This window comes from Centrocercus urophasianus, unplaced genomic scaffold (assembly GCF_019232065.1).
Source record: "Centrocercus urophasianus isolate 14NV4802_14NV808 unplaced genomic scaffold, USGS_Curo_1.0 seq_26, whole genome shotgun sequence".
Lineage (NCBI taxonomy): Eukaryota > Metazoa > Chordata > Aves > Galliformes > Phasianidae > Centrocercus > Centrocercus urophasianus.
The window spans coordinates 15,620,478-15,647,830 of record NW_024884822.1 but is presented as its reverse complement, the minus strand read 5'-3'; the positions used below and the strand labels follow the sequence as shown (position 1 = coordinate 15,647,830).

The 27,353-nt window shown below is 45.0% G+C and overlaps 1 protein-coding gene across 3 annotated transcripts; it reads left to right on the top strand.

Moving 5' to 3' along the window:
* The first annotated feature begins 373 nt into the window (after positions 1 to 373).
* On the top strand, positions 374 to 23,879 carry LARS1 (leucyl-tRNA synthetase 1). Of its 3 annotated transcripts, none has more exons than XM_042826347.1 (32): positions 374 to 425; positions 886 to 1,004; positions 2,369 to 2,456; positions 3,080 to 3,160; positions 3,667 to 3,807; positions 4,160 to 4,321; positions 4,957 to 5,069; positions 5,406 to 5,469; positions 5,967 to 6,034; positions 6,383 to 6,608; positions 6,810 to 6,897; positions 6,995 to 7,071; positions 7,717 to 7,770; positions 8,733 to 8,873; positions 9,499 to 9,576; positions 10,397 to 10,482; positions 10,572 to 10,637; positions 10,730 to 10,812; positions 11,154 to 11,292; positions 12,751 to 12,963; positions 13,567 to 13,624; positions 14,505 to 14,568; positions 15,178 to 15,361; positions 15,614 to 15,704; positions 16,434 to 16,574; positions 17,137 to 17,277; positions 17,368 to 17,478; positions 18,533 to 18,643; positions 19,958 to 20,062; positions 21,190 to 21,285; positions 22,242 to 22,374; positions 23,450 to 23,879. In XM_042826347.1, the coding sequence occupies exons 1-32, from the start codon at positions 420 to 422 to the stop codon at positions 23,653 to 23,655; spliced, it is 3,534 nt and encodes a 1,177-aa protein (XP_042682281.1). In that variant the 5' UTR covers positions 374 to 419; the 3' UTR covers positions 23,656 to 23,879. The 3 variants fall into 3 exon arrangements, with proteins under 3 accessions (XP_042682281.1, XP_042682280.1, XP_042682283.1); XM_042826346.1 differs by having other exon boundaries at positions 17,137 to 17,280; XM_042826349.1 differs by lacking the exon at positions 374 to 425 and adding an exon at positions 654 to 800 and having other exon boundaries at positions 17,137 to 17,280.
* The last annotated feature ends 3,474 nt before the right edge of the window (positions 23,880 to 27,353 follow it).

Sequence of the window (27,353 nt, the reverse complement as noted above, 5' to 3'; positions counted from 1 at the left end):
GCGCCAATCAGATGGCGGCGCCGCCGCGCGACCGGCCAATGGCAACGGCTAGGCGCCCGTCCCGAAGGTCAGCGGGGCTCCAGCGGGCGGGGCCGGGCGCGCACGTGAACCGTGGAGCGCCATGTTTGGGGGGGCTCTTAAAGGGGCCGAGCGCAGCCGCGCGTCAAATGGGGCGGGGCGCGGGGGGACGGCCGGCTGCCGCGGGGCGGGCGGAGCCGGCTTTATTTTTATTTGCGTTCGCACGAGGCGCCTTTCTGTGAGGAGCCGCGGCTCCACGCTTGGCCCGCGGCTCCCGGCGGGCAGCCCCGACCCCACTGCAGTGGTACGGCTCGAACCGGCTGCGCCGCCGCCGTACGCTCCGGCCGCGGGGCGGGGCGCAGCGTTCCACTCCCATCAAGCACGGCGCGCCCGGCGGCAGCATGGCGGTGAGTGGGGCGGCGTCCCGCACGGCAGCGTCTCGCGGTCCGCTCGGCTCTGGGGGTTGCGCGGGGCCGATCTCACCGGGCGGCAGCGGGGAGCGCGTGGCTCCGACACCGCTGAGCAGCGCCTTCGGAAGAACCGCGCGGCTCGGGGGCGGAGCGCCGTCCCGCAGCGCTGTGCGGCGTGACGGAGAGTCGCGCCTTACGACACGGCGTCGCGTTTCTTCTCGGGTGCGGTGCCCGGTGTCGTTCCGTGAAAGAGCCGGCCGTGTTCCCCGATGTGGGGGGGGGTTTGACATCGCGATGCTCTGCTGAGGCCGTGCTGCAGTGCGCGCGTCCCGGAGACGTGTTTGCGGTAGTGCTCCGCAGCGAGGATAGCCGGTAACAAAGCGACCTGCGATGCTCTGCGGCCCCGCCGTGTTTGCTGGGCCCTTCGTGCCGACTTCTGTCCTCCCGCACTTCACAGGAGCGAAAAGGGACGGCGAAGGTCGGCTTCCTGAAGAGAATCGAGAAGGAGATCCAGCAGAAGTGGGACGATGAGCGAGTCTTTGAGACCAGCGCTGTGGACAGGCGCGATCCAAAGAGGTAGCGTTATATTTTCTTGCGTGTTTTATTTTCAATTTTTTGTTGTTTATTTTTATTTATGGAACGTTTTTTCCCATCAATACCCAGGGTAAAAAAAAAAAGTCTTTCTGTGAGTCGAGTTCCTCTGTGGGGTGGCAGTGCTGTGATACATTGGCACCAAGCAGAGGTGGCCTCGTGCTGCTCTGGTCCCAGTGGGGTGGGGCGAGCTGTCCTGCCTTCCTCGGTGCTGTCGGTGCTCCCTGATTTTAAAAGCGAGGCTCTTTTCAGTGACTTCTGCTCTCAGCTGTGGAGGAGCTTTTTCAGTGTGACAAAGTGGGAGGTTAAGGAATGACTCCCCCCGTAGAAGCACAGCTCCTTGGTTCGAGGTGAGGCCGTTCGCAGGACACTTGCTCTGCCTCACCACGAGGGGTGGTTGCACACACAGCTTGGGTCCTGACGCAGGCTGACCTGTTTTCCTTGGCACAGAGATTGCTGTAGACCAGGTGTGTTTCCTGGTTTGATTTCTGCCTGAATAACCCTGAGAAGCCTGTTTAAGCCTGAAGCTGTGGAAATATTGAGTGTGCTTGGCAGCTGAATCCCTCCCTGATCAATAGAATTGCTATTTTCAGTGTGGAAAGAATTGTGAAACAGTACTAGTAGCTTAAGTGGGTATTGTAGTGGAAAAACAGCAATCTTGGCAGCGTGAGTTATTTCTTATCTTGGTTTAGTTTGGCTTTCCTGTATAATAACCTAAGTGCTCTAACAAACAGCACCTTCTTAAACTGTAATCTTTTCTGAGCAAAGAAATGACTTGGCTTTTGTTTTTGTGTTTCTGAATCAGTGGCGTCAGAAGGGTGGGTCCATGCTGTGGGTTGGGGTAGAGTGCAAAGATGGAGGCAGTAATTACAAATGGCCTAATGATCTAGAAATTATGTTAGGTGCTTTGGAAGATCCGTAACCTGTATTCAAAGAGCTGTACAACAATATTATGCTTGATTACTACCAAGTAGTTGTATGCAGTGTTTGAGTGGAAAAGCTGAACTCGGTGGAAGATAAATGATTTCTCTGAGCCTTTGCAGCAGTTCATCTGCAGAATCAGGACTAGAACTTTTACAACTGGGAATGTGTTGCATTTAATTCAGAGCTGCTTTGTGATGTCAGTCCTATGAAGCTGTGGGGTTGTTTTATAAGGGGGCAAAACCTGTTGTCATTGCAGTGCTTTAAAATTGGGCTGTTTTTGCAAGATACAGATTATTTTGGTGTCACTGTGTGCTGATAATGTCTGAACATATAATGATGTTAACTGTGCTATTTGTGCTTTTTTTTTGATGCTCACTTTAAAGCTGCTTGCATTGGGTGTTCTAATTCTTTGAATTTCTTCCCAGCAAGGGGAAGTACTTTGTTACTTTTCCTTACCCCTACATGAATGGCCGACTTCACCTGGGACACACCTTTTCTTTATCCAAATGCGAGGTAAATATTTTCCTTTGCCAATACCCTTAAATGCTACTTTTGAAATAGCTAATGCTTCTTTGGAGCTAACAGGATGCCTTGCTAAGTACTTTGTAGGCTTAATGATGATGTCTTCCTGCTTTCTTATTTTTCCCACATTTTCAATAGGAGTAGTACTGTTTGGGGGGAGAAAAGGATTGCATATAACCTATGTAGTTCTAGGAAACTGGATTGCAGGTGCTGCTCTTTCAGAGATCAGAGGTGTTCAGGAGATGTTGCTGCTTATTGCTTGTCTAGCTGCTGACTGGCACGAGCATCACAGAGAGCCTTACTGCCCTCTTTGTAAGTACAGTGCTCTGTTTCCTACATTAACAGGCTCCACGAACTCCATCTTTTCTTTGCATTCTTCTGTAGCCTAAAGCAGCCTCCCAGGAAAGGTTGGCAGGTTTGTCCTGATGTGGCCAGGCAGTGCAGGTCTGGTAGCCTCTGGAACCTTCTTTTCCTTCAGCACCTTCATGGGTGCTGCCTGCTGCATGCATCTGCCTTTCAGTAGCTTAATGGGAGGAAGGAATTGTATTTTCTGTTTGGGATGGGTGCTGTTTTAACTTTTTGCCGTTCTCTTTTCATTTCTCTACTTTATATAGTTTGCAGTTGGATATCAGAGGCTCAAGGGAAAGAACTGCTTGTTCCCATTTGGTCTGCATTGCACTGGGATGCCCATAAAGGTAGGACTTCCTGAGGGGTTTTCCCTCTTGTTTTCCACTCTTAAAAGTACATGGAGCATTGCTTTCTGTCAGTGCAGAACATTGTGGTGATTTATTCAAAGCTTTATCAAGAAACCTGGCTTTGTAGGAAAGGTGTGTTCTGTTCTTGAACTGAACTGCAGTATGACTTCCAAGAAAATGAAGTTTTTGAAATTCAGCTGGAGCAGTTCTTTGTTTGAGAGTTGTAGCAGAGATGCAAAGTCATGGCTTGAAGCAGTGATGGGGCACCTGGTGGGGAAGGCAGGCCCAGCCCAGGGAAGCTCAAGTGTGTGCAATGTGCCTCAGTGAGTGGAAGGGCTGGAGCCAGGATCCTTCAACTAGAAGGCTCTCCTATAAGTTGATGCAATGTCTGGAAAAAGTTTGTGTTGTAGTGGGAAGCACAGCGTCACAGTAAAAATCAATCCTCGGTAATTGCTTCAGTCATAGATATGGAGAAGTGCTGACAGACTTCCAATAACTCTAATTAGGCTTGTGCAGATAAACTCAAAAGAGAAATGGAGCTGTATGGCTGCCCACCTGAATTTCCTGATGAGGAGGAAGAGGAGGAAGAAAACTCTGCTAGAAAAGATGAAGAGATCATCATCAAAGACAAAGCAAAAGGAAAAAAGGTAAAGTTGATCAAACAGGGATTGGTAGCTGTGCTCTCAGAGCTTCCAGTTGTGTAGCACAGCCTGTTTTCCCTCCTTCACACTCCTCAGAGAGAAACGGGGTGCAGATCTTAAATTGTTTTTCCAAGGCACCTCAGTACTTTTAATGCTGACTTGAGGAAAAATGCATCAGCTGCATGGATCAAGAGATACCGTTTTGTTATGTGAAAACTTTACAGTGAGCTGATGTATTGTAGTGATCATATTAACTTCTGTATTGGGTAGTAAGTTTAATAGAGGGGGGAAAAAGAGCATATGCATATTGCCAGAGTGAGAACACGTACTGTATTTCTCACTGCAATTGTCCTCTCAGAGTAAAGCTGCTGCCAAGAGTGGTTCTTCCAAGTACCAGTGGGGCATCATGAAGTCTTTGGGTCTGTCGGATGAAGAAGTGGTCAGTTTCTCTGAAGCTGAGCACTGGCTGGATTATTTCCCTCCCCTTGCTGTCCAGGACCTGAAAAGTATGGGATTAAAGGTAACTGTTAGAAATGTAAAGCTCGGTTCTGAAAGCAGCCATATTTGTATTTATGAATATGGTTCTGTTCCTTTGGGACTAGAAATCATCTGCACAATAAAGACATTATCCCAAAAGTGTTTCTATTATTTATAGAATTATTAAATTTTTTAATATTGATCTTTTAATAGTCTTGTGTGATTAAGAGCTTTCTCATCTACAGAGTGTAACTGTGTGTCGGTCGCTCCTTGAAACAAGAATCAGATGAAGAAATCAGGGCATTCTTTCCCTGTTTCCATATGAAGTTACCATTCTATAATCAGTATTGACAGTAGTAGGAGGAGTAATGATATGATGACACATGAAGATACTTGTCCTACTGATAACAAATGTCTAAAAACAGACAGATATTGAGAAACAGATACTGAAATTCAGCTTTGTTGATTGGTTAAAACTTCTACCAGACAGTCAGCCCACGAGGCCTGGACTCACATGTCAGCTCTCAAGGCTGGGTGTGCAGGCTGCCCAGTTGCCTTTTTAAGCATGCACCATTCGTGTGCACGCACTTCTTTTTATTTTAAAATTAGCTTTGCTGTTTTGTGGTTCCTTAAATTTTGTGTTGGATGTGTTTAGCAGAGACTCCTATGCATTTCCAGGTGGATTGGAGGCGTTCCTTCATTACCACAGATGTTAATCCGTACTACGATTCCTTTGTGCGATGGCAGTTCCTGACGTTAAAAGAAAGAAATAAGATTAAGTTTGGGAAACGGTAAGGCTGCTCTGAAGTTGCTGTGAATGTGGGTGAACTGAGTTTGTGAAAGATGGAAGCATGACACCATGTTTGTAACTTAGACTGAACGAAAAGGCTTTCATTTCAAATACCCTATCGGTGTGAAAAGGCAGGGCGCTTATTGTGCTCAGTTTGTGTTTTAGTTTTACCACAGCTGTCAATTCAAGGTTAAATCAGTACTGACAGCTCATGCAGTAGCTGTCATTGGCATCTGTGGACAGTGAGTTGAGCAAAATTTGAGGATATCCTTTGGTTCTCCCTTTGATAAAGGTAATTTTTCTTTATAGTTTATGAACATATACTTTTATTTTTTAGATACACAATTTATTCTCCAAAAGATGGGCAGCCTTGCATGGATCATGACAGGCAAACAGGAGAGGTAGTGTTTTCAGTTGTTTTCATGCACTGCTTGTGGTTCTTATCTACTGAAAGGGAAAAAAAGTGTCTTGGAGCAAAATGTATTTCATGCATTCCAAACTGCCTGTTCTCAATTGTTGGTACATGGGGAAAATTGAGTGAACTATTGAGAGTACTTACCTTAAACTGCAGATGTTTTCCATTGTGATCATTCCCTGTGAGTATTTGGCAATTTGTGCCATCAGCATTGCTGCAGCATATCCATCTGTTGAGACATAAGCTTTTATTTTGCTGCTGAGATAGCTGCTTTCATGAGTAAATTTTTGGACAGACATATAAAACAGATCCTCTCTCTTCAGTCTGCGTTTTACGAAGCAGTTTTGTTTCAATGGAGTTGTGGTTTACTTTGAAGAAAGCATTGTTGCCTTAAATAGCATTTAGGTTAACTACAGAACAGTTTTTCTTAACTGCTAGAGCAACTTAATGTATTGATTGCTGCTTTGTTTATGTGAACTGCAGGGTGTTGGACCTCAAGAATACACTCTAATAAAAATGAAGGTGTTAGATCCTTATCCAGCCAAGTTAAGGTAAGTCTTGAATTCATAACAGCAAGTCAGATCCCTCTTATGGCCAAAAGTGACCTTCAGTTAGCCTGGTTTGCCTAATGCAGGATTTAATTTCATCCTGTTACTTCTGTCACTTCCTGAATGTGGTCTCTGCTTTGAGCTGCTGTATTTGCTGAGCTGTGTGGAGCACAGAATTGAGTTGAAACAAGCAGGCATGCACCAAACGAGAAGCAAGCCCTGCACTGAATTTAATGAGCCAGATAGGAAATGTAACCTGTAGTTCATGTTGGCTTAAGAGCATGTTTGGTGTTATTTACCCTGGATGTTTTTATTTTGGTGACTTACAAAATGCTTTTCCCCCTCCACCAGTGGCCTGAGAGGAAAAAATATCTTCTTGGTGGCTGCGACGCTCAGACCGGAGACCATGTTTGGGCAGACCAACTGCTGGGTCCGCCCGGATATGAAATACATTGGCTTTGAAACTGTGAGTGGGGATATCTTTATCTGCACCCAGAGAGCTGCCAGGAACATGTCCTACCAGGGCTTTACGAAAGACAGCGGAGTTGTGCCTGTTGTGAAGGAACTGATGGGAGAAGTAAGCATCTTGTAGCTTGCTGGCCAAGTCTTTTTCTTTTTCTTGTACTTATAAAGGTGGTGGTAGAATTCTACTTACAAGGAAAATGTAAATGTGGTTTTGGTAGATGAACTCAGCAAGTTTAAATGAGTATCAGCAGGAAGGGCTTAGTGGGGCTGAAGAAATGCTGTTTGTGTAATTATGTTCCTCTGCCCCACACAGGAGATTCTCGGTGCTGCGCTTTCTGCACCTCTCACCAGCTACAAAGTTGTGTATGCTCTTCCTATGCTCACAATCAAGGAAGATAAAGGTAATGTTGCTGCAGCAGCTTGTTGAGATCTGCCTGGTGCACGCTGTGCATTCAGTAAACCTGATGTTTTATCTGTTGTATCTTTTTCTTTGTAAAGGAACGGGAGTGGTCACAAGTGTCCCCTCTGATTCTCCAGATGACATTGCTGCCCTGAGGGATCTGAAAAAAAAACAGGTTCATCTCTTCTCTCAATGACTTGTGGTTTTATTTCCTTTCCAAGGTGTGGAGGGACAAAAATGGATATTCAGTGGATAAATCAAAACTCCTTTTAATTGGAGTTTTGCCGTCCCTGACTTCACATCATTGTAGTTAAATGAAGTTAAAACTAGCTGAGCTCAGTCAGATTTTTTTTTTTTTGTCTTCAAGAAGGATTTTGAATGGGAATTGTGTTGCTTTTGTCTTACTGACATTCTTCTTCTGTACATTGAACTAGAAATGATTCCTGTTGTGGAAATGAATTTGAGATGAGACCTCTATATGAATTTGAAATGAGTCTTAGAGTAGCTGTTGCTGTTACAGCTTCAGAAGTGCATCGCTGTCTGAGCAGCTGTCACTGGCTGCGGAGTTTTAGTTCTGCTCATTCCCAGTGATGTGTTTTTCCCATCTTTAGATACATACGTGGTCTGACAGAGTCACCAGAAAATTAAACAGATGCAAGTCAGATGTGTGAAGTAGTGAGCAGGCAGAACAGCAGTTTTGTTTGTTTTATAGTAAATTAGCATGTATGCAAAAGACCTTGGGAACAGATTAAAAAACTTCTAAGGTAAATTTCTTTCTTCCATTCATATGCTGTGTTTTTTTCCCCTCTAACTTTCAAAGGCCCTCAGAGGGAAGTATGGTATCAGAGATGAGATGGTCCTGCCGTTTGAACCGGTGAGTTCACCCACTTGGGTGCATCTGCAGTACGTGTGGTGGCTCTGTGCTCCCTGAGAAACGTGCCAGGATGGTGCCCCTCTTCCAGAACTGCTGTCTGAAGTTCTGTTCGGCTGGGAAGCTTAGAGTGATATTGTCATGTTTTCTTACAGCTGTTGTATGTGGGCTGTGAAGGGTTGCAGTCAAGATTTTTTTTTTTTTTTTTATTTTTTAAAATAACAAATAAAAAAACGCTTTTTTTTTTTTTTTTTTTTTTTTTGTGGGAATTACTGTTCTGGAGAATGCAGTACATCATTATCCTGATAGCCTGTTGGTTATAGTAATAATCTTGCCTTCAAGGCAAGATGTAAAGGACTGAAGTTACTGAACTATTAATGCAAATGATGGCTGAATCAGTTTTTGTTGGAAAACATAGATTGCTGTAGAGCTGTCCCAGCGTTTTGTGTTGGCCTTGCTTCCGTGGGCCAGCTGTAGTGCTGGTACAGTGTGATACTGGCATGATGTGAGGAGATAAAACTGGGTTAATGCCTGTGGGGGAGCAGGTGAGGGATCTCATAGGAGACATCAGGAATTCTTGACCTAATCAGGAAGTTGCACCAATACTTTGTAAATGCCTGTGAAGCTCAATTAGTGATGGATGCTGTAAGTGTGCACAGAGTAGCACGATGCAGTGGAAGTCAGCCATTGCTCTGGCACCTCCTGCTGAGTCACTGGGGCTGTTCAGTACTGGCTCTTGCCCTGCTATCATGCAGCGTGTTTAGGTAATGTGTAAAAATTGCCTTTTTTCCTTTTGTCATCACTTGTTCCAACTCCGCTGTCAGCTGCAAACCAAGCTAAAAATACTCGTCTCTTATAGAGCACATCTCTTCTGAAGTGAAATCTGGGAGATGAATTCTTGTGTGGATTTTATTATGCTGAGATGATTTGAAATAAATACCCGATGCTGTTTTGTTAATTCTCAGGTGCCCATCATTGAAATCCCAGGTTATGGCAACCTTTGTGCTCCATTCATCTGTGATGAGCTCAAAATCCAGAGCCAGAATGACAGAGAGAAACTTGCTGAGGCCAAGGAGAGAGTGTACCTTAAAGCATTTTATGAAGGAGTAAGTAATAAAGGTGGTTCTGCTTAGTTTGATTGGGAGAAAAAATTGCCAGGGCAAGAGTTAGGAATAAATAAAAAGGACAGGAAAGGGAGAGGTTTATTTTTCACCATTTTTTGTTTAAAACTTCTGCAGTTGGAAGAGTTGTGTGGAATTGAGGGAGAATGGAGAAATGAGTGACTTCAAATTGAGGCTCGTAACTTAGTTTTTTTGGAAATGGTCCCATTCTGAGGAGCTGATCAATGTTGTTGCAAGTGTTGATTTGGAAACTGGTATAGAAAGATAGCAGCTTTTTTTTTGTCTGTGCTTACATGATGGCTTACTGTGACGTATTCCTCAGGTCTGTTTTTGTAAGCTGGCAACAATTTGAATTTCTGCCTAGCCCTGTGTGACTGCCTGTGTGCGTGCTGCCATGTGTACAGTTTATTTTTAAGGAAAAGATTGAGAAACAAAACCAAACAAACCACCCCAACAAATAAACAAAAGTCTCCAAAAAGCAAAAACTTGCTTCCTATTTTTGCTTGTTAGAGGTAACAAAGAAGTGGCAATTACTGCTGGGTCTAAAACCTACTGCACCTCTTTCTTTTTAGTTTAAAGTGAATAAACTCCTCTGACTCATCTTTTACAGGTAATGTTGGTGGATGGATTTAAAGGACAAAAAGTTCAAGATGTCAAGAAACGTGTACAGAAGATGATGGTGGATAATGTATGTATGCATACCTATGGGATGGATGGCTAAAGCAGAGACCTCTTGTTCTCTGCTTTGTCTCACAACCTTATCTAGGAAATATTTTGGTCTGATTATCGTATTTGATGTACTTGTAAAGATACTGAAAATGGAGTATCTGAACTGTAAGTCATCTTCAAGTGAAAAGTAGAGGGGATTGTTTACATGGAGATACCCTTTCTGGGGTTCATCAAGCAGAGAAGGAAGAGAAGTAACTGAAAAATGAGCATATCATGTCCAGTAAGATTTTCCTGATGAGGACAGCAAGTGGGACAGCATCTGTTAGTCTGTATTTGCCTGTTGTCACAGCATTGCCATCTTCAGATTATAGTAAAGCACTTTGTGGTATTTCGTGCTGCATCAGAATGGATGGGCTGGGAAGGCAGAATTTCAGTTCTACTTTTCTTTGCCTCATGTTTTTTTGTATTAGCTGTGACACGTGTAATACATTCTAGGTTCTGCTGTGAATAACTCCTTACCAAAAAACTCCCACTGAACAGTAATTGGTAGGGAGGTGATTAACGAGTAATTTTTGCTTCTGCCTTCCTTGTCATCGTGCATGAAGATGGTACTCTCAAAATTATGTGAACTGACACATCTGAGAGGTACATAGTCAAATATCATCTTCATTTTCTGGAAGGAAATGCTGGGGCAGTGCAGTAATGAAGCCATGTAAGAAATGCTTTAAAACAGACTGGAATTAAGATGATACACATTTTAGTGAAACGTGAGGATTTGCAAGACCTTGTACTTAGATCTTAGCTTTATTGCCCTTTCAGGTGTGTAACATCTCTTGTAGGATGAAGCCATGATTTATATGGAACCTGAGAAACAAGTGATGTCAAGGTCTGCTGATGAATGTGTTGTGGCCCTTTGTGACCAGTGGTAAGTGAAGCAGAGGGGTAGTTAAAAGTCACTGTCAATTTACATCCTAAGTTATGGTGTTTTTTAACAATAAAATGTTCTGACCGTAGGTATTTAGATTATGGTGAAGTGGACTGGAAGAAACAGGCATCAGAGTGCTTGAAACAGCTGGAGACGTAAGTTATGAAAGCAGATGTGAAGAGGAGTGATTGTTTGGAGGTACTGTGAGGGCGGGGAGGAGTGGATGCTCATAGCTTGGTTCTTCCAGGTTTTGTGAGGAGACGAGGCGGAATTTCGAAGCTACTCTGGGTTGGCTCCAGGAACACGCGTGCTCCAGGACATACGGCTTAGGTGGGAAAGCACTCCTTTTCTCTCCTGGTGCTTTGTGAGCATGGCATTCATTGCATCGTTTGAAAGGCTGAAGTGCTGCCTGGAATCCAAAATGGTGCAGTTAAGTGTAGAGCAGGTTTAACCAACTTAAATCTAGATCCAACGTCCCTGAGAAGGCGGCACGCTGTATCTTGTGAACTCGTGTGGCACAGAACTTTTTCTTGGGCAGTTATTTTGGAAGGGATTTCAGCAGAAGAAACCTATGACTATTTCTTTAGCATCTCCTTAAGTGATGACTGCGAAGTGAAAGCAGGTGCTGTAAGCAAGGGGTGGTACTGTCTGATACCTTCTGCCTCTTCCAGGTACCCGTTTGCCTTGGGATGAGCAGTGGCTGATTGAGTCTCTCTCAGACTCCACAATCTACATGGCCTATTACACGGTAGCTCATCTGTTACAGGGAGGTAACCTGAGAGGTCAGGGAGAATCTCCTCTAGGCATCAGGTAAGGAGAATGTAACACCATTTTGCCTGTTCAGTTGTGTGCTTCTCTTCTGAGTTGTTCTTGACAAAGACTGGCCAAGCTGGCTGATGCTTTGCTTTTGTGTTTTAAAAGCATCACTGTAGAAACTTAACGTGCTGATTGCTGTGTTAAAGCAGTGATGTAGAAGGAAAAATGAGGGAAAGAGAATTTAGTGCTGTCCCCAGAGAGAAGGGGGGAAAATGTCCTTGAAAGCAGAACTGCACATGGAGTAAATCACCTTTTTTAGTACCTGTCTGGCTTGCCTTGAAATGGTTCTCCCCAGGTGTTAGAGTGACTTATTTCAGTGGCTGCTGAAGTGTCTCAGTTCTTACTGAGAGACTGCTGTACAGCTCTGAAGAATGTTATGGTTCAGTGTACATAGAGCACAAGATCAAACTCCAGTTTTGTTACTGCATTAAAAGTTGGTAACTCTTGGGGGCGTAGAGCCCTCTGTCCATAGCCCATGTGTGGAAACACTAAAGTTAAGAGGGACAAAGCCTTTGTTCTGAAACAGCTCTCAGAACTGCTCTGACCTTTTAGGTGGGATGACTGAACATCATTCCAGTGATGAATATCAGAGAGATGATGAGGCACAGCTGGTCTGGAATTTAAAACAAACAAAAGCCACAGAAAACCCAACCCTGTGGCATTCTTGTCTCAAATCTTACGCTCTAATTTTGCCTATTTGGTGAGCTGCTTTCTGGAGTAGTTCACACATTGTGGAATTGCAACATGCCTTTTTTTGATGCTATAACTAATCTGAGAAGCATTTCCAAAGTAATGTGTGTACAAAGAGAAGTAATTCTGACAGGCTTTCATTTGGGTTTGAACCTTTCTAATTACAGAGAGCTTACCAACATGGTAGCCATGCCTGGATGCAAACTGTGATCATTCTTAGCACCGAGTTACAGATTTAACACGCTTAAGTATGTAAAATTACAGTGTGCTACTGCATGAGTGGATCACATCTTTCTTCTTACTATTAAGAAATGCTTTTTGCTGAGACTCCGTGGGGTGGGATAAGCAAGGGCTTTATGGCACATTAGTTGCCATTCAGGTAAGCAACCTTAGCACCAGGCGTAGAAGTGAGGACACAGCACACACTGGTAATTTAAAGCATAGAACAATAAATACCAGAGATAAAGCAGTGGAGTGCTGCACAGAAGAGTGTGTAAGACTGGTGTTGTTGTCTGTCATTTGAACTACTTGTTAATAGGTACAGAAAATGCTTTGGATCTGGAATGAATTCTTTCTGCATAATACAGGGCAAACCACCTTGAGAGATGTTAAAGGATGGTAAACATAAGTTTGAAATTATTTGGTTTGAGATATGTGTCAGGGCTGGACTCCCCTGAAATTATAAGAAGCCAGAAATGAAACTGTGTAGAATGAAAACTATTGCTAGTGCAGACTCAGCTGTATCTTCGTTCAAACTTGCAGAGCGAATCAAATGAGCAAAGAAGTTTGGGATTACATCTTCTTCAAGGAAGCTCCATTTCCTAACACAGAGATTCCGAAAGAGAAGTTGGACAAGCTAAAGGAAGAGTTTGAGTTCTGGTATCCTGTGGATCTCAGAGTATCTGGCAAAGACCTTGTTCCAAATCACCTGTCATACTACCTCTATAACCATGTGGCAATGTGGTCGGATCAGAGGTAAGTTTGGAAACGGTGCAGAGCAGGTGTGCAGGAGGTAAAGCTGCAGATCCTGCACTGCATGATGTTATGATGTGCAATACTGGCAACAAAAATCATAGAACCATGGCAGACTCCTAGCAAGGTGCAGTTCCTGTGCATGAGAACACAGTTAATATTTCCTTGAATGTCTATTTAAAAGTTATATGAAATTCTGCATAGGAAAAGCAGTTTCCTGGTTGTTAAATATTAAATCTGCTTCCTCCACTGACCAACAGATTTGCCCAACAGAAAACGGAATAGCTCTCCCAGTGCTGTTGGGTAGTGTTAATGACTGACTTTTAAATTACCTGTACCTGAATAGAGGAGGGTGGGGTAAATGAAATATAAGGCTGGATGCCGGGCTCCCTGCTTGGTATTTCAGCAGTGGTGAGCTCTGCCCCTCATGTTGTAGTTCTCCTCGTTTTCAAAGGCATTCCTTGATTTCTTAATTTTTAAGACACCTCCCAGATGCTTTCCTGAAGATTCTACTTAAGGTGTTCATCCCTGACTGGAAAAAAAAAACAGTTTGTTTCTTGAAAGAGAACGTGTTTACTTTGTAATATGCTTTGTATCTTCAAACAGAGAAAAATGGCCGGTAGCTGTTAGAGCGAATGGACACCTCCTCCTCAACTCTGAAAAGGTATGGTGAGGTTTTGCGTGTGAACTTCTTGTGGATGTTCAAGTAGGCCCTTACCAGACTCAAAAAAATCCGTATGAAGATAAAAGGAGGAAAGTGAAAATTCTAGTTCCTTCACTCTTACCTTCCAGGTTTTCATTCATCAGAGGTTACTGGAGGGACAGAAATTGCTGTTCCTCCACTGCTGCTTCACGTTCTTCTGTTAGCTCTTGTATCACTTGATTGGTTTAGTGAAGATTTCAGTGAATTTCTGTTATGTTTTAGGATAATGAAAATATAGTAAAACAAACAAAATCATCCTGCCTTTGAGGCCTGCAGTCAGTATAAGAAGAGGAAATTTTGTGTGGATAACTTGCTAATGCACATGAGTTCTGAAACTGAATTTGAAAGTAGAAGTGCCTGAGCCTAGGAATTTGGCCTTGGAGATTGTCTGATGTGAAACCAAGAAAGCCACCATGATCCTTCTTGAAAAACTGATGCAGGATGAGCTGAAAATGCTGATTTTTGAAGTAGTATTTAATTTTGAGAGATTGGATAAGAGTAATTTCTGGAACTGAGTTTTGGTGCCAGTTGTTCCATTTTCCAAGGCCTGAGAAGTTCTGGGGTGGAACCCAAACGACCCAGGAGGCAGCTGCAATTTCCATGAGTTTATAGCTTGTGGCTGCCTTAGTCACAGGCTGAGTTCTGTGTTCTGAGCAGATCTGTACTTGTGAAGGTCAGTCTGTTTTTGCAGTGTGACCTCGCTCAGATTTACCAAAGTTCCCTTGCTCTAATTCATGAGAAAACGCTTTCCTAGTGTTTTCACCAAACTTCTTCTGTCTTCTTGCCTGCCCAGCAGTGGAGTGGGTATATGAGAAAACAAAGGTGGTTCTATTTCTTTCAGATGTCTAAATCTACGGGCAACTTCCTTACCCTAACTCAAGCTGTGGACAAGTTTTCTGCAGATGGTAAGTATGTTCTGACCTGTCTCTGTTATTTCAGTGATGCCAAAATGATGAGAACTCATGTTTTGCTCTCAGAGGAGCAGGGGGTATATTGGAGTATTGCATTGCAATAAACCTACCAGCTGCTTTTGTTTGAAAAGCTGAGCTGTGTTTAGAAAATTGGGATGTGCATTAATGGAACACCTGTTTAAATCAAGACCTTCTCCCAGGGTGAGGTCTTCTGGAAGGTGCTTATTTCACACATTGCTGTTGGAGATGAAAATACCAGACAAATGCTGCTGATACACACTGTGTTCCTGCATGCCATGTTCCTCCTTGCATCCTCCTGGTGGCTCTTTGGTGTTTTCTGTTCCAACTTTGACGATGTCAGGCTCTTGGTTCTTGCTGTCTGTCTGATTGGCTTCCTAAGGAAAGCAGTGCTCATCTCCTTGGGTAAAGTGCATCCTTTGGGGCATGTCTCTAGTTGGCCAGGCAATTTGTAACTTAATTCCACATTTACGTTAACATGGAATTAAAAGTTGGTTGCCACTGACGTGGAGTCCCTTGCCTCCTGCACCCCCATCTAGCAGCTCATTGCAAAGCAGCCCTGTCAGCTGATGTGATTTCCCTCAGGAATGCGTTTAGCCCTGGCTGATGCTGGGGACACTGTTGAAGATGCCAACTTTGTGGAAGCCATGGCTGATGCTGGGATTCTTCGTCTCTACACATGGGTGGAGTGGGTAAAGGAGATGATTGCAAACAGAGACAGTTTAAGAAGTGGTCCTGCCAACACCTTCAATGACAGAGTCTTTGCCAGGTACTGTGTGAAGGCTGCTAATACAGCGTGGTGCGGGCTGGTTTTCTGTTTTATTTCTTTTCTTGCAAGGATTGTCTTTGTAGCAGTCTTATGGAATTCATTAACTTGTATTAAAAAGCATTTTTTAAATTCACTTTCAGAAGAGTTGATGTGACTGTGTTGTGCTGGTGGCATTTGTTGCATAGTTCCACACAGTACTCCTATTAAGTGGGATGGGCTGTGCAATACTGGTGTTTTTACTTTCCTCCCTAGTGAAATTAATGCAGGCATAAAGAAGACAGATCAGAATTATGAGAAGATGTTATTTAAGGAGGCTCTGAAGACTGGCTTCTTTGAATTTCAGGTAAGAGCTCTCGTTATAGAAAAATAATGCTTGACATTTATTGCGTTGTGTGGGTTTCTTTTGATCCTGATGTCTGTGATGCTTAACCAGACAGCTGAACTGGAATCTGAGTTATATCAAGAAACAAGACCAATTAGATGGGCTTAATCTGAAACTATGAAGGTCTGTTTGTGGCATTTTGCAGAGGCCTGGAGGAAGATACCTGTGATGTTGCATGTAGGCACTATTGAGAAGAGTGTTTCCTGTCTCTAGGTCCTTTTCAATAGAGTTTTAAGTAATCTAGATAACAACAGAGTTCTCTGCAAATAGTGCTTTTTGATGCACTCCATAAACCACATCCAGAGTGCCTGCAGAAGCATTCCACTTCACTTAATGAGTTACAGACTCTCCTTTCTTTATGTTTGGGAGTGGAGTTAAATAAGCTGAGTTGTATGCATGATGGTAGATCGTATTCATTGCTCCTCTTTGTACTTCTTTGTGAGGGCATTTCGGGGTCTTTTATATCTGTCCTAATCAACACTAAGGTACTGTTTGTGAAGTGAAGCTGCCAGCTGACATATTTGCAGTCAGATACTTGAGAAAAATGCACTACTTCAATAATCTGTTATTGAGTCCTAAGCTTCTTACATTCTACGGGCACCTTGGAGCAAACAGCTGGGTGATCTTCCTTTTGAGAGCTTCTCTGTGGCAGTTGCTGTATTTATGGTGGTGACGTTGACTTTCTTCCAGGCAGCAAAAGATAAATACCGTGAGCTGGCGATAGAAGGGATGCACAGAGAGCTGGTGTTTCGCTTCATCGAAGTTCAGACTCTGCTCTTGGCTCCTATCTGTCCCCACCTGTGTGAGCACATCTGGTCACTGCTGGGAAAGGTACTAATGGATGTTGGTTTTGTCATTTGGTTCAGGTCCGAGGTTTAATTGATTTTTTTTAGGCTGGTGCCAGACTTGTAGATTTCATTTGTTTGCAGGTAGGGGAAACAGCTGTCCTGTAACGTTAATGTATGCATTGCCATGATAGAATGCTGTGTGTGACAGCAGGTACGTCGAGTTACCCTGTCTTTGGTTACTGCAGTGATGCGGGTAACTTCAGTGCAAGTCGCTTTGACTAACTTCACACACAGGGTGGTCTAAAATTAATCTGATCACAAAATATTCCCGCATCTATGCGTGGAACAGCTGCTTTTGTGCTACCAGGTAAATTGGGGAAATGAATCCGGAGAAGTTATGCATCTATGTGGCAGGTGTGCTTGTGTGTATGTAACACAAATAAATGCACGTTGGCTGTGTTCTTACTCCTCTACAACTGAGTAATGGATGAGTGCTCGTTGAGGTTCATACTGCCTGAACTTGTTTCCAGTCGAGCCAGTTGATTGAAGGACCACCAGATACATGCACTGAGATAAAAATGCCCTGTAACTTCCTTTCTTAACAGCCTGATTCCATCATGAAAGCCTCCTGGCCAGAAGCTGGCCCTGTGGATGAGATCTTAATTGGCTCTTCTCAGTACCTCATGGAAGCAGCTCATGACCTCCGACTCCGCCTCAAGGGCTACATGGCACCTGTGAAAGGAAAGGTGGTGTGTAATGGTCGTCTAAGTGTGCGCAGCTGGTGGTTCTGCATTGCCTCCTCCCTTCTGATGTTATGAATCTCTTCCTTTCCTCAGAAAGGTGCTAAAGAACCTTCCCAGAAGCCTTCTCACTGCACCATCTACATAGCCAAGAGCTACCCCCCATGGCAGCACACCACCCTGCTGCTTCTGCGCCAGCACTACCAGGCAGGTGTTCTTCTGTGGCTTTTTGGGCTCCTTCTCTGCTTTATCTGTAAGGAAGTTTGTAAGTTGTAACTTGTTACCAAATTACTTACGTGTAAAGTGAGGTAGTTCTAATTTCTTCTACAAATGTCCATTGAATTTTAACACTTAATGAGAATGTTCTGAGGTGTGTCTTTAATTCAACAGTATGTCCTTACTGCTTTTGGCTATTTCTGGGTAAAAGTGGGCCTGTGTTCCCTTTCATTTGACAGGCTATCCACTTGTAAATCAGTTCTTTCCCAGCAGTGTTTCTGAGGAAATCTTACTGGCCAAGAGGTTGATGCTGCCTTGCTGCACAAGTGGGCTTAGAGGTGTTTTCTGCTCCTTAAGTAGGCACGTACTGTTCAGTGAGGAGGTTGCAAGAAATATGTTGGAAAGCAATATGTGTCCTAAATGCAAGAAATTCACTTCTCTGGAAGTGGAGAAACCTGTTTCTGACACGGAGTCTGCTGGGTGGCTTTTGCCTTGCTGGTGAGCTGCTATCCTCAGCATTGTAGCTGACACCTTTTGAGTCAGGACTCTTATAACTTGCAGTGTTGAATTAAATCATTATTCCTCGTGTGAAACTTGTCTTTAGAGTATTAAACATTGGGAGTTCTATAGCATTTCCTGCATCAGCATTAAATTCTGCTGTTCAGTCTGGTTTGCTGAATGGGAGTAATGGCAAATACCTGAGCTGTGAATGTAAAATCAAAACAGTTAAGGAAACTAGTGCTTAAATAGCTGCTCGAGGGTGGACTTAAATATGCATTTAAGATGCGTTTTACTTGATAATTTAGGTACACTAATATGTTGTTGCAGACAAGATTAAAGAATGGCACTAGAAATCCTTGGGTTTTGGTAAATTTTACATTTTAAATACTTCTAAAGGGTAGGAAAATGATTGTGTGGGATCAATGATAACAGTCCTTGAGGGCGTTTTGGTAAAGCATGGAGGATAGATGATAGTAATGGGAACATGTTGTGGTTTGTTTTTTCCTTCTGATCCCTCTACTTAATGGATATCATCATTGTTTAGGTCACTGGAGGTCGGCTGCCAGACAACAAGGTGATTGCCAGTGAGCTCAGTGCCCTGCCAGAGCTGAAGAAGTACATGAAGAAGGTCATGCCTTTTGTTGCCATGGTTAAGGTGAGTGTCAGAGCGCTCTCATGCAGAAGGCTGGTGTTTTCCTGACCTTGCACAGAGTGTTGCCAGCAAGTTGAGGGACTCAGTTCTTCTGCTCTGTTCTGCACTGGTGAGGCTGCACCTGCAGTACGGCACCAGGTTTTGGGCCTCACAGTGCAAGGGAGGCAAAGAGCTGCTGGAGAGCTGCCAAAAATGAGCCTTCAGAGGAAAGAGGGCACAAAGCAGCTGCTGTGAAGTTTCCTGCATAAGAGAAGTTTGTAAGAAGAGGCAGTATTTTATAGATCAGCTCGTGCATTTGCAACGTATCAGCCAAACTTTCAGCCATGCAAGCAGATCAGGTCTGAAATGTAGCTGTTTTTTGTCGTTAGCCTGGCAATTAATGATTCCCTTACATGCAGGGAATGCTTTGGCATGCTGAGACTTACCAGCACTTCATCCGTGTGCTTTGAAAGAAGAGCAGTAAGTGACTGCATATGAATACATAGAAGAAACATGTGAGCTTAGATTCCCTAGACCAGTATGTTCTCTGAAACAGATTATTCAGCAGTTCCAGGGTATAAGAAGCATTTCTGCTTGTGCTTCCTCTCTGTCAGAAGATCAGGCTTTGTGATTTACTAAGGGAAGCAGTTCACTGTTGGTGCAGGGAATCTTGCACGTTACACTGATGAGGGACCCACGGCTGTGCCAAGAGTGATGAAGCAGAGCTTCAGAGGAGACAGCTGACTGAGTGTGTGGAAGCAAGAGACTAATTAAATTCCAAAGAGGAAGTTCTGTTTTACTCCAATAAATAAATAAAAAGTGGTTGTTATATTGCTTTTAATACTTTGGCTATTGTTACTGTTGCTGTTGGTTTTCTATACTAATTAATTTACCGTTATGTTAACATATAAAGTGGTTGTTATTTCCCTGCAGAGAACTGTTTTATGACTGTTGTGAACGTGTTCAGCTGTTGTTTGCTTGTTCTTTATTCTAAACTAGGTCATAAGACTGAATTTCATGCTGTGAAACAGCAGTGAAGTGCTGACTTATTGGGAGAATTCTCAACTCGCACATTAAATGGAGATTACGAGTGACAGAATATAAAACACCTTTTGAGTTCTGTGTTAAAGATGCGTTATAATTGCTCTTACTCCTCCCATCAGTGTCGCCAGCTCCCTGTGGAAGACACCCTGTTACAGGAGAATTATTGCTCCTGTGCCAGCAGAGAGCTCGCGTATTTTAAAGCCTGTTCTTTTCATGACTAATGTAGATAGATTGCAATTTTGAAGCATCATCTTGCAGTGTTAGATGGTTTTAATCCATTTTTTCTCCTGGCAGGAAAACCTGGAGAAGAATGGTTCGCGTGTTCTTGATCTGGAGCTGGAATTCGATGAGCGGGCAGTGCTCATGGAGAACATCGTCTATCTGACAAATTCCCTGGAGGTTAGCATCTTCTGATGCACTTGTTGCTTGGCTCTTACTGGGATAGCTAGAGGATCAGCCTCTTCAGTGCTGCTTCTGAAGAGCTTTGCTCTGACCTGTAACCTTGTTTTTCAACTGAAGGAATTAGGACGTGTATCACTGGTGAGAGTGGTGGCAGTCCTTAGCCTGAAGTCCTCAGGCTCTGGCAGTGGCACACGTGAGCTGTAGCAGATTACTTTGTTCTCTTCAAAAGCTGAATCTGGGCAGGGCTTTTAAAACTGTTGTGAAGTAAATTGGCAGTCTAGAGGAAGTTATGCTTAGCATGATCATCAGAACACTTAATGAGGGGACTGCTTGGCAGGTTTATGAGAAACAGCTTGTTTCGAGAGTTAGAAATTTCAAAAATACAAGCCACAGAATTTCATTGTTTTCAGTTGTGCAATATGAAATAAAAGTGGGTCCATTGGATTTGTCCTGTATCAGAGCAAAGTCTAGAGCAAGCAGTGCCTGTTTTAAAACTATCCGTAAGTTTGCTTTCTGTGATAAACTGTGGAAGGAAGGAGATGTCCTGCTGCACAGTGGGGCTTTCATGCAGGAGAGAGTCAAGATACATAAGAGCTGAACTGCTTTATCACGCAGAGTTCAGCAGGAGCTGCCACATTCAGAACCTTGGCACAGTTACTGTGTTTCCGGGTGAGGTGGGGGCTGGCTGGCTATGAAAGCTATGTCTTTCTGCTATGAAAGATTTGGGGTTTACTGTGGGTCACTGTTTACTGTGGGGTTTGCTGTCAGGTTCAGTGTGAGTGTGCTGTTACTGCAAATAGGCCATGCTGTTTGTTGACCTAGATTAGAAGGAGTTACCTGCACAGGATGTGATTTGGCAAGCCAAGGGAAGCCATCCCTCCCAGCTCTGCTGATCTCAGACTTGGAGGATGTGTGTCAGAGTTCTGTCCTCCTCGTTGTCCCCACACCCTCCCCCCACTGTTAGAAAGGATGATGAGGAACTGCAGCTTATTGAGCAGAGGCCGTCAAGAGCGATGGTGTGAACTTTTTGGAGTGCGTGGAGGTCTGGTATCTCCTCTTGTTCCCTCTAATATGATCAAACTCCTCTTGATTCCCTCCCCTCTCCCCGCCCACCTTTCCTGCAGCTGGATCACATTGAAGTGAAGTTTGCTTCTGAAGCAGAAGATAAAATAAAAGAAGAGTGCTGTCCTGGAAAACCATTCTCTGTATTCAGAACTGAGGTAACCAAGAGCAACAGAAAAATCCAATGTTCAGATATTGGAGGTCTGAAAAGGGGAATACAAACCAACCCACAAATATGGCATTTGAAAGTTTACTCGGAGGTGTAAATAGGAATTTGTGCCCTTCACACCCTTCAAAACAGGAAACATTTACTGAAGCAATTGCTGTTTCTTTCCTATGCATACAGCTGTCAATGTGACAGTTCTATCTTGGCCTTCAGGCGCTTCAGATAAAATCTTTCAATTGTGCTGGCTGGAAAGCTGTTAAATGAGTGACTTTGAGCATCAGTGTGTATGCCTTCAGTCATGTGCCTCGCCTACCACCCTTCAGATCAAGTAGACTGTGTTCCAGCTAAAACATGGGCCAAAAAATAGAGAACTGAGAGCTCTTGATTCTGCTGATCTGAATTTTGCTTCTCTGCTGTTATTCAGAGCTTCTGGCGGTGCTGTGCTTGCTGGAAGGCATCACAAGCTCCCATGTGAAACTTCATTTGCTGAATTCTGTAGTGTCTTAATGTTTTCAGTGCTCTTCTGTCAGTTTACAGTGGGCTAATAAATGGCATTCAGTTCATAAAATCAAACACTTAAATTATCCTTTCAGCTCTGTTGTGGAATTCTGAGAGCACTGGTCAGTGAGCGTGAGATCTGTGCAACGCTACAGCAGCAGTAACCAATGTGAATGTTTCTAGCTCTGATACTCTTCAACTCTTCAACAGTAAAAATTTCATGGATTTTTTTTTCCTTAGATATGTCCTAAAAAGTCACGTACCCTGCAGCTTACATTCTAAAAACTTGTGTAGGTGTTTCTGTTCTGCCACTGGCACTCTGTGCTGTGCAATGAAGGTGATCTGTCTGGAACATTCGGTGGTGGCTGGTTTGGTTTAGGTGCATATTTCCTCTGAGCCTTGAATCACAAACGTGGAGCCCCCTCTAATTGTTTGTTAACTGTCTTGCAGCCCAGTGTGTCTGTGTTTTTGGTGAACCCTCAGCCATCAAATGGCCACTTCTCTACGAAAATTGAGATTAGGCAAGGAGATAATAGAGAGACTGTGATCAGGCGCCTGATGAAGATGGACAGAGGCATCAAAGGTAAATCCTGGAGCTGACATAATGCGCCGTGCTGGGGAGGTGGGCACAGAGCTGCTGTGTCAGTGGCACAGTGTGGGTGCAGCACAGGTGCAGCCGTGGCTCAGAAAGGTCTCTGCATGGAAGGAAACAGCTTTCCTAAGGAAACAGCAGCTGTGGTTCTGTTGAGGAGTGCAGAAAGTAGGAATGGAGCAAATCTGAATCACCGTAGAGCTGAATGTTAGTGGAAAACTGGGCTGAATCCAAAAGGTTCTGACAGCAGAGAAATCTTTTCCTCATTTTTCTGTATCTTGTGTTTATATTAACGTTTATCTGTCAAACAAAGGTAACCACTGATGGATGGTGATGCACACAGGGGGAGTACATGATAACTTGTGTGTAGCAAAATGCATGAGGAGGGCAATGTGCTGTACACATAGAGATGTATATCACAGAATCACAGAATTGTAGGGGTTGGAAGGGACCTCCAGAGATCATTGAGTCCAACCCCCCTGCCAAAGCAGGTTCCCTACACCAGGTAGGTGTAGATATACATATCTAATGCCCTGCTGCAAGGTGAATATTTTGAGATGATTGGGAAGAAGTGACTCTTTCCAGCTCTGCATCTCTTCCAGAAGGTGTCACTGTTCTGTCGGTGCACAGGAGAGAGAGGCAGTGCTTGGAGGAAGGTGTTGCTGAAAGATCCTGCTTTTTTTCTGGTCTGCTCAGCAATCTCCTGCTGGTACGAATTTAAAAAGGAACTGTATTTCACAAAAACTCTCCCGTTCCTTCCCCCAGTCTCTGAAATTAATTCCTCAAAACAAAAGCACTGCTAAGTCACTCGCAGCTGACATGAGAGCAAAAAGGCAGACATGCTTGGAACGGGGCCGGGGGACTTGGAGATAAAACAGACAGATGCTGTCTCTCTACAGTTTGCTCTGTGCCTGCTGAATGGCATCTTCTAATGGTTCCAAGTCTTTGGGAGTGTATCTCCGTGGAGAAGATCTGTAGCAGTGCCACGTGTTCAGTGCTGCTGTGATGAGCTGGGCATCGTGGTCCGTGTGTAGATGTGTCCTCATTAGCTGTGGCTGTATTGCAGATCTCTCCAAAGTGAAGCTGATGAGGTTTGATGATCCAGTTCTTGGGCCTCGCCGTGTTCCGGTCCTCGGCAAAGAAGAAGCAGAGAAAACTGCTATTCCAGAGCAGGCAGTTTTCCACATTGACCTGGCTGAGAAACGTGTGTGCGTCACAGAGGGCGGCCTGAGGAGGGACATCGGTGACACCATGGTGTACCTGGTGCACTGAGCTGCCTGTGTGCAGCTTCATCCCTGGCTGAGAGAGAGAGAGCTCATGGAGTGACTTGGAAAGTGTTTGTGACAAAGATGTGAATTTGTTCTTCAAAAAAGAAAAAAGCCCACACACAAAAAATGCCTTTTTTGCATGCAGATTTATCTCCACTCTTTAAAATGTGGATGTAATGGAATTACTTTCCTTTGGGTTTTTTTGAAAATAAACAATTTTCCCAAACACTGTGGCAAATCTTCCTTTCCATCTGGGGCCTGTGTGCTCAGTAGAGTATCAGGCTTAGCACTCCTTTCTCTCCCAGCCAAACTGGGATCCAGGCAGAGCAGTTGGTCATGAATCTCCTCTAATAGACGGGAAAAGTCACTTACAGACTTCTGTACTTTGCTTTTCAGTGACTGAACAGCACGAGGGCATTACCATATGGACCATCAGGTCAGAATCAGCTCAGTAGTGGTGAGCTTTGAGGTAAAAGTATGAAAGCTTCCATGCTAGGCTTTTAAAATAAAGGCTAAAACCTGATTTTTTTTTTTTTTTTTTCCCTCACAAAGCTGTTTATAAATGGCTGCCCTTCCTGCCTGGGCAGCCCTTGTGCCTGGGAGCAGCTCTTCCTGCTCTGAAGCCATGGCTGAGGTTAGGAGCTGCTCCTTGGTTACCATTATAAATGATGTATTGTAAGAAGCTCCATATGGAAACCATTTGGGTGATGGGAATGGCTGCTCAGCGTTGCACGTCGTGCTGCAGCACCGTGTTGCTGATGCGGGATCCCCTTTTGCTCAGGAATTCGGCTCAGAGTTTATTAATCCCTGCAGGTTCTCCTAGCAGAAGAGAGAATTATTGACTGTGGCAGCAGCAGTCTGTGTGGGATCGTTATTTTGTTTAAAGCAGTAACAGTTTTTCTTCAGTGCTGTCTCCCCACGTTAGAAGCATTGCCTGACCTTTGGTGTGAGTTACTGGGCACAGAGGTGGGCAGCGTTCAGTGCCTCCATCAGCCCTGGGCAGTCAGAATGGGGCTGTGGGGAGGTCAGGGCAGGATCTCCCGTTGCTCCGTGTGGCACTGGGTGTGCTGTGCTGGCTCTGTGCTCCCTGCAGAGCTTTGGGCAGCCCCAACTTCCCCCCCACTGCAGCTTTTCTGCCACAGGGTGTTATATATGTATCTGATGGGACAAAGTCTGCTGCTTTCATGTTCTGTTCCTCGGGCAGCAGGTGGGTCTCTTGGATTGCGTTGCTTTCCCCAGCTGTGCTATGTGAGGGCAATGGGTGCTCAGTGCATGCCTGCAGTGTGCATGGGCTCCAGCGTGGGGCTGGGTGTGCATGTGGTGCAACAGCAGTGCAGCAGCCCTGCAGGATGGGTCGCCCCTTTCTGGTGCTGCAGCTCTGCCCTGCGCTGGCGCTCTGACCCCTCCTGCAGGTTGCAGAGCGCCGTGCTGTCCGACGCACCTAAGTAAACATCTGTAAACTTCACGTGTTTTCAAACCTTTGTTTTTCAGTTACAGAAATAGAAAACAAATATTTGAAGATGGACGCAGACCAGGAAGCGGGTATCTTTTTGTTTATTGAGTTCATTCTTCTCCTTAGTGGTACGTTAAATTGAAAAAGCCTTTTTAAAAAATGAACTTCACATCATGGAAAAAAATATTGAGCGTTGCTGAATTTGTACAGATGCCTTTCAACCCCAAGGTAAATGTCAGTGTTCTGTTTGCTCTTCCTGCCCGTCACCAAATAAGAAAAGATTATATGTAGCTGTTTCTAAACATACATGTGTAAACCAGTCCTTCCTGTGCTCTCATTCATAGTAATAAGACTGTAACATTTCCCTGCAACGTTTGCTGGGCTCAGTGCAGAAAGACATCAAAATTCACAGCCCGATGAGCGCAGTCAGTTACTGTCTGACCCTTGCTGACTTCAGGAAGCATTCAGCTCAGAGGTTTGATACAAATGGTCCTTTGTCTGCCTGTCAGCAGTGTGTGGCCCCCATGGGTGCTGTCAGCACCCAACCCCATGGGGCTGCTGGAGGTGTGGGGTCCAGCCGTGCAGCTGGGCTGAGTGCTGCCTGCTCTGGAATGGGGCCTCTTAGGGAAATACTGAGCCCAGGGGTGGCTGGGGAAGGAGGAGAAAAGGAAAAGGGAAACCTAAAGTCTATGTAGCTATAATTATGTGTGATACAAGTATTTTGCACAAACACACCTCGAGCCATTCAGCAGTAAGCCAGCCCTCTAAAATACTGATAAATACACATGTGGACTTGCTGCTCTGGGGCTGGGTTTTTGCCTTTCTGGGCGCTGCCTTGGTGGCTTAAGGAAAACTAAACAGGATCAGGTTGGGTAATAAAACACTTGGAAGCAGTTCCTGGGCCTTGGAGTGTTGCTGCTGGCAGCCCCTGGAACTGCTCCTGTTGTTCCTACAGCCTCCCTCAGTCTGGGGCTGGGAGGAATGTCCCATGAGAGCCTCCATCCCACAGTGTAGCATGCAGCCCAGGTGCTGTGAGGAGCTGGGTTCACCCTCATTGCAGCTTGGGAGCAGCTTGACAGCACCAATTAGAGCTGTTGCTGTAAGTGGCGCCCTGTTTTCGATTGTCTCTCCCTCCACGTTTTGGTTGAGGGAATAGCATCAAAGCAGGGACACCCTGTGCCAGGAGCTCTGGGATCTGTCCCAGAACGGCCTCCTGCTCTTACCAAAACAGCCCTTCCACTCGGTGCCTTTGCCCATCGCTGCCCCCAGCTGTTCACATGCAGTGGCAGAGCCTTTCCTACCCCCAGCAGCTAGATGGATGCTCAGTGGTTGCCATCACCCAGCGGGTTGGGAGCACTGTGTGAAGTCTCAGCACCACACAACGGGCTGCACAGCATTGCAGTGTTCTTCTGTGCAGTGCTGCCTCGGTGCTGTTTGTCCTGGCAGGGGGAATGGTGTTCTGAGCAGGGGCTGGTAGGAGCGCTGCGTGGCTGCTGTGTGTGTAAATCACTGTCACGGCTGGCCCGGGGCGCTGTGCGGTTCTGTTCACCTCTGGACGTGTCTGGAGGGGGCAGTTGTTCCTGGCTGTAGAGCTGCTGAGGTTTCTGGATTATTTTTAAGGGGATGAGAGGAACCTTCTGCAAAGCGCTGGTGTTTGCTCTGGGCTGTGCAGTGACACTGAGGGCGTCCTGTTCTCTGCCTGCACTGCCCCCTGTACCTGAGAGCAGCGGGCAAAGGATGCAGTGCTGCTGGAAATCCCTTTCTGCTGCTTAAAGAGAAAGGGTCTGAGAGAGCCAAGCCTGTGGGATAACAGACAGTTGTCAGTCCCTCTGTTCCAAAGGCTCCTTTGCTGGGGCTGCTCTAGGGCCGTGGTGAGTTTTGGGTCACCAACGAAGCTAGTTCCATGGGTTTGGAACGTGTTTAACGATGGATGTGACGTTACAGCAGTTTTGGATCCGATGTTCATTGTGTCAGATGGACACGGGTGGTCTCAACACCAGTGACGAGCACATGAGCTGGAGCCCCATCCTGTAGGAAGGTGACATTTGCCGCTCGGATCCCCGTGGGCACAGCTGTGGCCCCGAGGAGATCGCAGCACGCAGCGCCGTTCCGCTGTGCCCGTCCTCCCGTCCCGCTTCATCCCCGTTCCCTGCGCGAGCAGCCGCTCCGTGTCACCGCCCTCCGGGGTCCCCGAGCTCCACACCACCCCCAGGAGGGGCAGATGGGTGCGGGGCTGCGGGCACTACCTG

What these genes read in the sequence shown, in the direction of transcription:
- LARS1 (XM_042826346.1), top strand. An exon ending in GTGGCCCTTTGTGACCAGTG is followed by an intron (nt 10,483 to 10,571) that starts GTAAGTGAAGCA and finishes TTCTGACCGTAG; the next exon opens with GTATTTAGATTATGGTGAAG. An exon ending in CACCTGTGAAAGGAAAGGTG is followed by an intron (nt 17,281 to 17,367) that starts GTGTGTAATGGT and finishes TCCTTTCCTCAG; the next exon opens with AAAGGTGCTAAAGAACCTTC.